The 13,283-nt window shown below is 43.0% G+C and overlaps 1 protein-coding gene across 3 annotated transcripts in view; it reads left to right on the top strand.

Annotated features, from left to right (window-relative positions):
• The first annotated feature begins 1,606 nt into the window (after positions 1 to 1,606).
• Positions 1,607 to 13,283, top strand: part of ABCC1 (ATP binding cassette subfamily C member 1 (ABCC1 blood group)) — a 56,061-nt gene continuing 44,384 nt past the window's right edge. The window contains exon 1 of one of the 3 annotated variants that reach the window (XM_065684194.1): positions 1,607 to 1,971. In XM_065684194.1, the coding sequence (XP_065540266.1) occupies positions 1,924 to 1,971 (48 nt within the window). In that variant the 5' untranslated portion in view covers positions 1,607 to 1,923. Of the gene's footprint in view, positions 1,972 to 2,541; positions 2,581 to 13,283 lie in introns of those variants that run through there. The other 2 variants (XM_065684193.1, XM_065684192.1) reach the window with 2 other exon arrangements.

The raw sequence follows: 13,283 nt of genomic DNA on the forward strand, positions 1-13,283 counted from the left end.
TCCAACCTGTATTAATTTTTCTGCTGTATCATTTCAGCTGTAAGTGTATATTCTGTTGTTGCACACAGAGTACGTGTAGAAGTGTAAGCTCTTAGAGGCTGCATTTTTTTTTCTGGTTTACTGTGTATTAATAATGCTATTAAAAAGGAGAAGCTCTTCCTACAGGGCTACTAAATAATACAAGCAATGGTGGGGTAGCTTGTATTATTTGTCAGAGTTACTATTATTCATATGTGATGCAGAGTAGCCAGGATAAAAAAGTATTCCTTATAGCCAAGGGGCAGTAGGGTAACACATGTGGGAGGCTGCGATGTAACTTTTACAACAGGTGTGATAGCATTGAGACATCAAAAAGCAACCCAAGGTATTTACTATGATTTTAAGATGAATTTAAAGATGAATGCACAAACCAGGACAAATATTCTTAATAAAGGTAAGGGGAATCAGATGTCAACATTTAGCTGTTCTCTTACAGTACCATAAAGATTTTAACGCGGTATGAACTAAGGTATGGGTTAAACTGATACGAGCTTCTTCACTTCAAACACTGAATCTGGTTTGATCTTTCTGTGATGATTCTGCTCAGCTCATCAAGGCATACAGGGCCTTGGTGGAGGCTGAACATTGCTGCTGCTCCTCAACCTGACACCCTGGAAATGAGAGATCCAGGGGCACAGATCAGTATTGCTGCAGTTGAATGAACAGCATGACCACAGCCAGCCACCAGCACAGCTCCAAAACTACAGTGAAGGCATGCAGGCCAGTAAAGCAGCAACCTGTGATATTATCTTTGTATATGATTCTTGCATTTTAGTTACACATTAGACAAACAAGACCTGTCTCTCTCCTGACAGCTTTGTCTCTTCTGACAAGTTTGTCCGTTACCATAATTGCTCTGGATGCAAAAGAACACTTTAAATTGAGATTCTCTGTGTTGCTCATATAATTAAAGGTTTCAGATGTTTTTATGTAGGGTAGCATGTAACCACCCTGCTCTTTCCTGCAGGGTGTGACGCCATTCTGGCGTATGTGCCATATATGCTCCAGCTGGTGTTTTCTGGTGTGTCAGATAGTCAGCTGAACATGGATGCCGTCTGTGGGCTTAACCGATGCATTTTAAATTGGATGTGAAGAGTGCACCGTGAGACAGAGCCAAACACAGCCTTGGGGGCTGTGCAGTTATTTGAAGCAGTATATAGTTTGGTGCAAAGTTGGTTGTGGATGAAGCCGTTTAGGTTCAGTTCATGCTAGTCAACTCGAAGTAGTTCAGGGCTTTGAAACCAGTTTAACTGCTTCACGTTGAGACGTAAAGTATTTTGAAGGTCAGTGAGGGCTTTCACTGTGTCCTTCCCTGAGGAAGGCTCTGGCTCGCAGTGCTTTTCCATGGGGTATGTGTGGGGTCCATGTATCTGGTGCCCGGAGAAGGGGGCGCAGTGGTGCCTGCGGGCAGCCGCGACCGCCGGGGCGGGTGGGAGGTGCGCGATCCGGAAGGCTGCTGGAGGGAGGCGAGGCGGGGGTGCAACAAGGGGGGCAATGCTTCCGCCCCGGCGAGGCTGGCTGCGGCGCGGGGTGTCCTGAGCCGAATACGTGTTGGGCTTCGGCCGAGCTCCCAGCCTCGGGACCCGTCCTCGCCCCGGGTTGGGGCACGGACCACCGCGGGTGCGCAGACGATGCGCGCCCCACGGCACGCCGCCGCCGGGCTGGGCTGGGGTGCACAGCTCCGAGCCGCTTCCCCCCGCCCCCGCCGAGGCGGGGCTGCGCAGCGCGGGCGGTGGCGGCGCCGTGGCTCTGCATCGCCGTGACCGCGGAGCCAATCAGAGCGCTGTGTTGGTGGTGCCGGCCCGTCTCCGCCCGGGCACGGAGAAGCGAGGAGGGGGAAGCGCCGCGCTGCCGCGGGAGCCTGCGGTCGCTTCTCCGCGCCCCATGGGGATCGAGAGCTTCTGCAGTGTGGACGCCTACGAGCCCTTCTGGGTGAGCGGTGGGATGGGGTTGCGGGGTCTCGGCTCGGGGGCGGCGGCGGCGGCTGCTGTCAGTGCCGGCACTGAGGGATGGTGGGGAACCGGGTGGGACAGGGATGGTGGCTGGCCGTTGGCCCCGGGCAGAGCTCGAAGAAGCTGCCTCTGGCTGGGGGAAAGCCGGAGCCTCCCATGCTGGCGCTCACCGTAGGCAGAGCTGGGGGGTCTGCTTCGCGCCCCGGCCGTGCGCCAGCCCCTTTGGCTCCAGCGGTGCGTGCGTGATATGCCGGCGTGAAGCGGCCTCGGGCTTGCCTGGAGGGGCAGGGCCGTGGCTGGGGGCTCGCGGGTCTCCGTCTGTGTTCGGTGTTCCCGCTCCCGAGTCGCAGAGTGGGACCCGGTGTGCCTCGTGTGCGGGGTTTCCGGCAGGGAAATAAAATGCTTGTAGGGAGGGACGGGTTAGTGACCGTTTGCCTGGGAGACGCGAAACGAGTTCCCGAGTGACCCGCGTTTGGCTGTTCGTCTGCATTACTCAGGGCTGTGCGAGTAATAACGGTGACTGGCTGCTGCCATCGTACTGAAGTGCCGTGCTGTCTTGGGAAGGATGCCAAAGATTCACTTTCTGCGGGTTAGCAGCTATATCGCGTGTTTGCATAGCGATATTTTTGCTCTTCCTTAACGTAGAGTGGTGAGTGCAGCCTGTTGTGGGTGAACTGAAAACCAGCTGTGTAAAGGAAGGTGGTGTGGAAACGTTGCAGAGTGAGTCTTGCTCAGCTGAGACAAGGTGTTCCTTTGCAGAAGCACACAGGTGCTAGCAGCAGTGAGGCCTCTGGGAGGGCAGGAAGGCAGTGAAAATCCTTGTGAGGAAATGGGTTGTATGGAAGAAGAGGTTTTGTGGAGGAAAGGAGGACAGAGAGCTGGAAGTTGCGGGGGGGGGGCAGAATGTGGGGTGAGAGCTACTGAGGCCAATGTAGGGCTAAGAGGGGAATGGGGATTTTTGTAGACTGTTCAAAGAACTCATGTATTCATCGGATATTTGCCAAAACCAGCATTGAGCTAATGAACAGCCTTATGAGTAAAATAAAATTGGATGTCTCAACACATTGTTTACTGTTTGTCTCAAGAACTATTAACATATTACTCAGCAAATATTTTAAAAATCATGAAGACTTCAAGATATTATCTTTTCCAGCTGTTCCAAAGTGACTCTCACCTCCTATTACATTGCTTGTGTTCATGCATCTTTTAAGCTAATTTTCATGTTTCTCAGAGTGGGTTAAATTACAGGTTGTCATCAAATGTTTCCCTTTCCTAGAATGAGACATTTTCTTTTTGAAGAGCTTTAGGGAATACATGTGTCAGAACTCAGTGTATGGGAAAGCTTCTGGGAAAGAGTTTCCAATTCTTGTGGGATTGAAACATCAGGTAGAAACAAGATCTACGCTTAGGATGTTGGAAGCAACTAGTTTACATAGGATTTCTGATGCCAGATTCTTTCATTGTGAAGTCACTATTCTTGTATAGCTGTTTCTCCTGGGTCATAACTACACCACAATTTTTTTCACTAGATGCATTGATTCCCAAGAGCATAGATGACTTTGTAATTTGTCATCCTTCTCTGAGTCATGTGGAGTCTGCTTTTTGTTTCTTCCAGCTAAAGATCCTCTGGATGTGGTTATTTGAGTTTTGGGTTCTTCTAATCCTGAAAAAGAACAATTGTGTATTCCAGTTGGTGTAAGGTGGCTTTGGAAAACTCCTCTTCCTTGGAGAGCTTGTCCTCATGAGCAGCACTTTGTTGCATTGTTCCTAATAGTGGGAGAGTAGTAATGCTAGTCTTGGTCCTTATGGATGCTCTGGCTGCTTTGTTTTCTGGTGTTTCCATTGTGGTTGCTACTTGAAGCTGAAGTTGTAATGGAGTTTCAGGAAATGCCTATGTACGTGCAGTGTTTCACTGGGCTTCTAGATACCACCTCTGTGGTACTGTGTGCTACTATCTTCCTGTCTTGTGGACTGCACTCTTCCGCTTCTCAGAGCTGGGTGATGGCTAGATATGCGGTGGCATGTGTTGTTGCGTTCTTGTGGTGAGCTTTATGGCTGCATCAGCTGTTTTGGTTGGTGCTTGCTAGTGGAGCTGTGGGATTTCTTAGCACTGGCAGACTGCTTCAAGGAAGAGATGTGTTTTTGGTGAAGGGTGGTGCTGAGTTTGAGGCAGCTCAGTTTTAAATTGTGGGGGAGACTTTGCAGGTTGAAAGGACCTAATGAACCCTGAAAGACCATATGCTAATCTTCTTAAGCCTTGCTGCCCAGGATTTTGATTCTTTGCACACCCAAGGAATGTTAATGTTGAAAGTTCTTGTCTGAGAGTTGGTTTTATTTAATACTTAATCTGAAAGGTCAACAGCACAAGCAAGCTTGCTGTCACCTGCACGCCTTACTCCCTCCATTTAATCTATCTCTGTGCCCCCTCTCAGCATATTAACTTCACTGCAGTCAGATTTGCTTACAGAACTTACCTGTTTCTTACTTCCTTGAACCAGACTCCCTTTTTGGAAGGGTACTGTTTAGTCCTTGCTCTCTTGAGCATTGCTGAGTATCTTAGAATGAGTATCCCATCCATAGCACAAAGGTACAGCTACATAAGATAAAGTTACTATTTACTAATAGCTGTTGATGACAGTAAAAGTTTTAAAAAAAGCTAGTGGGTTTGCACTACTCTCATTTCAGTGCAGTGACTTTGAAGCGCCTGTTTAGACTTGAAAACTCTTGTGACCTGACATGCTGAGGTATGTTTGCCTTGGGTGTCACTAGTGCGTGAGTGCAGTCTCCCTGGCTTCAGTACCAGCAGGCAAAAAAAGTGAAGTGGGTTGAAGAACTCAGTCATTCTAGGTGAGCAGGATAAGCACCAAGGCAGACGTAGAACATGCCGTACACTTTGGCCTGCTGACCTAGCTGTCTGGATATATGCATATTCACACAATGGTTTCAGTAGAGTTTAATTTTGAAATAGTGTGTTGGTGTTCCTTTCTTTGGAGTAAAATGTTGGGTAGTTACAGTTTTTCAGAGCTTGTAAACTATGTAGTATCGTGTTTAGAGAAGTCTTATGTTTGAAGTTGCTAAAGGAAGAGGATAAGAGTTTTTGTGATAGAGTTTTCAAGGTATCCCCCAATATGACTTTTATGAAAAAGAAGTAGTAGATATGAATGAAAAAGTGAGTTTACACTTGCATAAACAGCTCCCGACAGTCCCTCCCCCAGTGCTCTGCCAGGAGTTACAGGAAGTCTTAGTTGTGTGTCCATTAGAAGATGCTGGTAAATCAAATAGAATCTGAAATTTTGAGGTTTTTGCTTATACTTGTGGGAATGTGAGAGAAATGGCTGATATGTGTGTAAACTCCTATCATGTCCTTCACAGGCAAAGATGTGCTTTTTAAAATTAATTTTGCTAGATGTTAATTCTTCTTTAACTCATTGGGAACTTAGTGAAGATTACCCCTCCCTCCCTCCCCCCCTCCCCCCCCCCTCCATTTTTCTAGTTGGACTTTTGGTTGGTGAGGAAGGATTGAAATCAAGTAATTCTATTTACTTCTAGGAGAAAAACAAGTTTTAATCTCCTTTGTTTTGTTTTGAAAGCTATAGAGTCCTTTAATGATCCAGGCTGTATCTGCCTGTGTAAACCCAGACCTCTTTCTTTCCTGTTGGTGCAGAAAGCATTTGTGGAGTCTCTTCTCTGTTAGTAAAGAAATTGTATCCACATACTGTTCTAAGTATAGCGCTTCTTCATATGGAACCAAACTACAGGACATAAACAGAATGGATGAGAAAAGCTGAGGCAAAGCCTCACACACAAAATCCAGGGATCGATTTGGTGGGATTGAGCTCTGCTTTTCTTGCTGTTGTGTAGAGTTGTAAGGCTTTCAGGAATGTTTTGCCTGCTTCAATAAATGCATTTTCTTGAGTGTTTGTCGCAATATATTATGCTTTGTATTTGGGTTGACATTGTATATAGGGGAGATCTACCAGCCTCTCTCAGGTGTTTGCAGACATGTTAGGATCTTCTAAGACTACAATGTGGCTTGATAGGATGTTATCAAGGAGAAAATCCATTAATGTTCTTTAATAAATGAATTAAGTATAATTAATTATAATAATGATTAGCTGACAGTTGTGAAGTGATATTGTGTGACGTAAACATCTGCTGTGGGTATACTACTCATGAGAACACCAGGACACTGATAGTTTTCCTGAAATAGACTTCTGAAGGAAAACCAGACTTTTTATGTAAGAAGTAATTTCGTGTTCTGAAGGTTCATGGCTTATGCTTTCATGCATCAGACAAGCAGTAAATTAGCATGTGTCTTGGAATCCTGCAGCTTTTTGCACTGTAAAACGGTGCTTTTTCAGTGTGCTTGTGGCAGAGCTAGGGAGGGACTGAGGTGCCGAAGGTGGTGCTGAGTGAGCTTGATAAAAATTATGAATTTAGACTCTTCCTTCAGTTGTAAAAGTACTAAGTTTATGAATTAATTTGTGATCAGAATTTAAGAATGTGCACATCAGAAAACCACTTACACTTGCTGCCACAGGAAGGTAATATGTGGACAGCGTTTGGAATAGAGAAGGGGCAGCAGCAGAAAATAGTTAAACAGAAAAACCTTTACACAAGATTGTAATAAGCATTGTAATAAACAGCTGATTGTCTGAGTCTCCTGGCTTGGTGATTGTTGGCATTTTTAGTAATGAAAGCTAGAAGCTTATCTGTCAGCTTTCTCTTCTTTAAACCTGTAAAGCATTTCTGTTGGTCTGAATTTGCATAAAAATTAAACTTCTGTTAGAAATAAAGCTTATCTCTCTTAGTCCAGAATAGATCAATTTAGGGGAAATACAGGAAAATTAAGCCTGACATTGTATTGTGGATGAGGATTTTCTTAACAGATGAGCTGGCATTCTACAGCTGTCAGTTCAAGGTTGCTCAGAAAAGTTAAATTAGGAAAAATCCCCAGCAGAACACCTGGATAACTTGTGCTGTTCCATGCAGTTACATTGCAGTTTGCATTGAGACGCTGTGCTATACTGGGACTAAGTGAAGGTTAACCCGGGTTGCACTGAAGTCATTCTGGGTCACATCTCTAAAAAGCCTACTGCCGGGTACTGACCTTTTGCTTACTTTTAATAGAGTCAGAATTCCATGCATTACTGTTTTCTCACTCTGCATCTGTGGTACCTTTGGATACAGTTTATGCCAATGTAAGCTGTTATCTTAGGCCCTTTGTTAAGGTTATTACCCAGGTGTATTCAAAATTCTCACGGTGATTTGAACTGGATATACTGGCTGCTGCATTATTATTAAGCAAAAGTTCTGGTTTTGGTGCAAAAAGGAGATGAGAGCAGGAATCTTTTTCACGTATTCTTGTAAGTAAGAGTCATTTCAATGAAAAATTTTACAGATGGGTAAGACCTATCCTTTTGATTCTGAAACTGAATGGTAATTATTTTATTGTCATGTGGCAAATGTGTCATGGTACTTGCGGGGTCTGGAAATACTATGTCTGTAGAAAAAGGCTAACCATTTTACTTCTGTGAATGCTGATGTAATCTGTCATATGTTTCCCTGACACAAATAGCCATAATTCAGTGGCTTTTGGGTTCTTGGATTACAAAGATCAGCTCTTGCAAATTCCACAGCTGCAGGTGGAATTTACCCTTCTCTGATAACTTGTCAGCACCAGCTTCTTATTTTAAGCTAAAGGAAAACAAAAGCAAAAGGTTGGTTTTGGTTTTTGTTTTTTCCTTCTTGTCATTTTACATACAGTTCCAGCTGATGCTGTGCTGTCTATAACCAGGGATTTCATCCCTCTGTGAATATTAGGAAATAGTGATGTTTGGGTTTTGGGCAAGGAGGTGCAGAGGCCTGATTTAAGTTCAGGAACAGGCATTGGAAGGTAGAGCTCTTTTCTTGGCTGACTTAACTAGTCAAATCTGTATTTCGCAAGTCATTACTGTTGAGAACTTCATCTTGCTAAAACCATTTCTAATAGAAGACATTATGAGAAATAAAGGGTGTTTATCTGTCACAGGAAACAATGAGATTTCCCCCGCTGTCTTTATAGAAATGATTTAAAAATTTTAGGACCCCTGTTTATTATGTGATTTTTATTTTTTTTTTATTTTTATTTTTTAATGCTCCCTCTCTTGCTCTAACAGTGTCATCTTGTGACAATGTTGTTTTTTCAGTGGATGAACGTGATCTCCATTGGAATCGGAGATCTGAATCTAATTCTTGCATCCTAATGTGATAATTACCATTAGTATTTCTCAGTTTGCCTTCATGCCAGTAGAAAAACAAAACCTCACAAACTTACTTATCTAATTGGGCTCTTATTTGCGTTAATAAATGTCTGATAACTTTGTGGAGATATTAGCACCCATCCTCAGATGTGAACATGAAGGAAAGTCCCGAAGTCTCTTCCCAAATCAGCGGTCTGGCATGCTTCATTTCTTCTACTGCTTGTGGTAAGTGGTAGCGTTCTGTGCAGGAGCATAATTTTGTCATTTCTCCTTGCAGAAGTAGTTTTTAGAGTCTGTGGGGGCCTGAGAATAAGATCAAATATTTCATTGTGTGGCTTTTACTTTTTAGTAGAATTTTGGTTTTGTGAGTTCTAAAAATAAAAAATCCCTCCTGGCTGCTTTTTTTTTTTTCTTCTTTGTAGAAAGTAGCTGTTGGAAAGATACTATTGTAAAATCTGTTCAAGTGTTTTAAATTTTTCGGCTACTTCCTGTTTGCACAGTACACCCTTAGATGATACAATAAACTGGTAAACCGTTAATTTAATGTAGTTAGTACAGGTCTTCAAAGGAATGGTAGTTTATTGGAAGCTTTATTTAAATGCAGCATGAGCTCACATTTTGTGCATCACAGCGAAGGTACCATTTTACTTGCACACTGCACTAAATTCAATTGCAAGAACAGCAACTACATTGTGTCACAGGAGAGATCTGTGCATTTTGGGAAACTCACTGTTTATTAAGAAAAAAGCTAGAGGAAATAAATGTTAGCTAAGGTATGTTTGCATATGTATATTATGCTACTTCATCTGGCATTGATACTGCAACCGTTGGAACCTTTAATGCAAGTAGTATTTTTTCCAAAATAGTTTCAATATAAGTGGCATAGTATTTTTAAGTGAATAATAAACATGTCAATAGAAAGGGTTTTTTTTTTGTAGTGTCATACACCTCAGCACCTTGTTTGGCCCTGTCAGGGATGTTATTGTCTGTTCTTGTTCCTGTGAGTATTGCTGAGCAGACAGGAGAGCTGCAGGTGTGGGTGTTTCTGCTGCAGTTCTGGGGAGTTCTGGAGGATTTTTCTTGTGTGAGTATCTGTTGTTTGTTTTACCAACCTGTCACCTCCTGTGGGTTAATGTGAACAGCAGGTGCAGCAGGGCAAAGGTTATACTGGTGAAGATGGTGTATGGTTGTGCTTGTCCTAGGCTCTATTCTAAATATGCTCTTAGAGAAATGGTGAGATCCAGTACATGTTTCATGATCTGCAATGTGAATGATATAATCAAGACACTATATTTACAGTGTTTTGAGAACATTATTTCAGTCTGACTTCAAAATTTCTAAAGCTAAATTGAATAAAACTTGACAAACTGAATAACTTGGAGAGCTTTTTTAAATTCATTACTTGAAAACAGACCTCCTATCCTACTGCAAAATCTGGATCACTTTGTTACCCATTGCTTTCCTTAATTCTCAGTGTGGTCAACAGTGTCACTATTTTTACTATTATTTTTGGTAAATAATGGTGGTATAGGGGACCTTTCGAATAAGGTCAGGGTTCCTTTAAAGCAGCCCTAAAGAGATAAGTCCTTTTCTGCACCCTCATCCCCTGTTGTCCACTCATGCTACTAGCTTTTCTGGGGCTGTAGGCTCAGCCACATCAGGCTAATCTCTGATCTGGGAATAGGCAGGGAGGAAATTTGCTGTTCTAGATAGTGTAGGCTAAAGGCCGATGGCTTTGTGGCATCTGAGGGAGAATGATTGAAACAGTTCCTGGGTTTATAGGTGTTGTGCTGGGGATTTTTTTTAATATATCTAGAGCTGCCAGATTGCGAGACTTCCTATGGCTTTGAGAAAGTGACAATACTGTTATAATGAACGTTGTCAGCTTCAGTTTCAGTGTTAGCGCTTGAGAGAGCTAATTACTTGTGTTGTACTAAATGTAAGCATTGCATTAAACACAAAATGGTTTTTACTGTTAGGAAAATAAGATTGAGAAACCGTATGAGGCCAGGTTGGATGAGGCTTTGAGGAAAATGGTCTGGTGGAAGGTGTCACTGTCCATGGCAGAGGGGCTGGACCTAGGTGATCGTTAAGGTCCCTTTTGACCCAAACCATTCTATGATGTCTTGGTGTTACAAAGGAGGTGCTTCTTCTGTGGGAGATACTGAAGTAGTAGGTACACACCAATGTCAATGTAAAACTCCATTTGAAGGAGTGTCAACCATGATATTAAGATTCCAGTGTGGTTTTGTGATTTCATTTTTCATGTAGGTGTGTGGTAAATATTTAAATCACTTTTCAGTCACAGCTGGTTTATGCAGGTGGATTGAACAATGGGTTTGGCAGCCTGTATTTCTAGCACACTTGTGCACAGCAGGCAGGAAACTGAGTGAATTTGGTCTCTCCTGTTCTGCCACTGAGAATTTTAAAATGTGCTGTGGGTCAGATAGGGTTATTGATGTGAGAACAGGAGGCTGCTGGCCGCTCACTTAACAGCCTTTCCTGGCTGCCAGAGGAGGGGCAGCTAGCGAGGTCCTGTACAGGGTCAAATACTGTCATTATTCCTCAGATGGGGCACACTGGAGGCATAGAGTTTCTCTGTAGTCTTCCTTCCCTGAGCAGAGGCAGAATAACTGATCTTCTGTGTTGTGACTTTTGTCTTGCACCCCTGCCAATATTTTTATCTTGCCTGTTCCTGAATTTTTAGACAGAAATTTAATATAGTTCTTTATTTTCCTTGGGTTTATGAACTGTTAAATAAGTGGTTTCCATGTGAATCGATCCCCATGATTCTGGGGAACGCCAAGCATTTTTTGCACTCTCGGAGATAGAAGGTTTCACTTCAAGTGTGATAGAAAGGGTTTTTTGCCATAGAAGAAAATGTGCTGTTGGGCACAAAAACTGTGGACTGGTATATTTTTCAGCCGCAGTGCTGGTGATGGAAATGAAAACTGAGAAATAGGTCAGCTAAATTTAAAAATACCCATTTGCTATTCTAGGAAACTTTAAAATTTTCCATAGATCTTAAAAGGGAAAAAAGAAAACCCAACCTGAAACTATGTAACATCTGTTGAGATGTGGTTCTTTTGAACAAGTATAAAATGAAGCCAACAGCAGATCTTTTGTCTCCCAGCATCTGCCAAGAAAGGAAAAAAGGGTCACACAAGGATTCTTCTCCTGCGGGTTCCTGCAGTCATTGTTTAAATTAAAGGTTGCTTCTAGATTATACAGTCTTAATAGCTATAAACCTGACCCCTTTTTTCCTCCTCCCTCATGGCAGGAGGCTGCTAGTTTGTGTAGGCTTTCAGTGGACACTTGGATATCTTGTCAGTTGATGTGCTCTTGCGAAGTAGAAGGGTTAGCCGATCAGTCAGGGTGAAAATTGCTATTTAAGACGTGAAAATGGGGCAACTTGGTGCTTTCATAGAACTTCCAAAACAGTGTTTCTAAAACTCAAATTAGAAAGAAGTCATTAAATTGCTAATTAATGTCAGTTAAATACAAGGGTCTGCCTCAGTGACTGTTTCTGTGTTGGTCCATAAAGAATACTGGTTTGTGCTGGGAAAAAACCTCTGAGATTGGGTTTTTATAAAGCAAAGGAGAAGCACATACTTTAAACTAGAAGAGTTAGTCTATACTTGTTCAACTGAACATTGTGATTTGAATAGAAGTGCATGTTGGTTTCATGCTGAGTGGCATGCTTTCCAGCCATGATCGAACCTCATGAAGTTATGGTATCCTCCATACAGGACTTAGGGTGTGCCCTTCTTTTGTAACGGATTGATGTGGTCTTGACTTTGTGCACTGTGAAGGCATTAACATCTCAGTTCAGGCTGGTAGCCTGATTCTTATGTGATTTCCAGACAGTTCCCTGCCCTGCTTGTTGGTTCACTCAGGAGTGGCCTGAGTGCCTTTTGGACAGGCATTAACTGGGAAGCTTGCTCCCAGAGGCTGATGGACAGGCTGGTCAGCCTGCGGGACAGCCTGCAACTCCTATTGTCTGAACCTGGGTGAAAGGCATCTTGTGAGGGCATCAGGTGCTCAGCAGGAAGTATTTGGTCTACAGCTCTGTTCCTGCCTGTGCTAACTGCCTTGTATGGACGTAGCCTGAGAGAGGTTCACCTAGGGAATTGGCAGGAAAAAATGCCACCATGTCTGTCTTTTTATGCATGTTTTCCTCATCTTTTGTCATCTGAAATGAATGTGAAATGGAAGGGGCTTCTGCACCTCACCTATGTGTAGCCATTTCTGGTGTACAGAGAATGATAGTGTATTTAAGCCTAAGCAAGTTCCTATTTGATATCAGCAGCCTCTGGATCAAATCCTGGAAAAATGTGAAAGAAGATACACTCATCTTGCTGCAGCTGTTAAATTCTAGCAGTAATCTTACTCCAAACCACCCTGTTGTCCTAATGTACCCCCTTGTCTTTTGTGCAAAAACATGCAAATATAAAAGTGAAATGAAAGACTGCACATGTTTTTAGAATATCCTCCAGCCAATATGCATAGCAGTCATGCATATAGCACTTCTTTCTTTTATTTAGCCACGTGGCAGTGACATGTGCATTACCCGCTTTGTCCTTCCTGGTAATTGCCTGACTCATTTTACAGCAAGCATTTAAAAACACTGAAAAAGGAGATAGAAATTTTCTTAAGCAGTGTGTAGATCTTCAAAAAACAAAATCCAACCAACCAAACAAAAAACAACCCAAAAAGCCCTCAATGAAATGTCAGTGTTCTTGTTTGTTGTAAAGCTGATTATGTCCTCTCAACTTCCTTGTGTAATCATATGAACTTTCTTAATTTGTGAATTGTAAACTGTTCTGCAGAGTCATGAGACTTTTTCTTGGCTGTTGAGCTGGAGCGGAGCAGCTGGGACTTAGAAAGCCAAAAACATTCGCGCAGTAGCTAAATGTAAGGATGACTCAGCTGAAATTTCTGATGATGTTCTCCAGTCAGGGAACTCAATAAGCATGTGGATTGCCCACAGTACCTCGCAGCCTCTGCCTCGTCGGGAACAATTTACTTGACCCATATGCAGACACATTAA

The sequence above is a fragment of the Lathamus discolor genome, chromosome 6 (assembly GCF_037157495.1).
Source record: "Lathamus discolor isolate bLatDis1 chromosome 6, bLatDis1.hap1, whole genome shotgun sequence".
Taxonomy (NCBI): domain Eukaryota; kingdom Metazoa; phylum Chordata; class Aves; order Psittaciformes; family Psittacidae; genus Lathamus; species Lathamus discolor.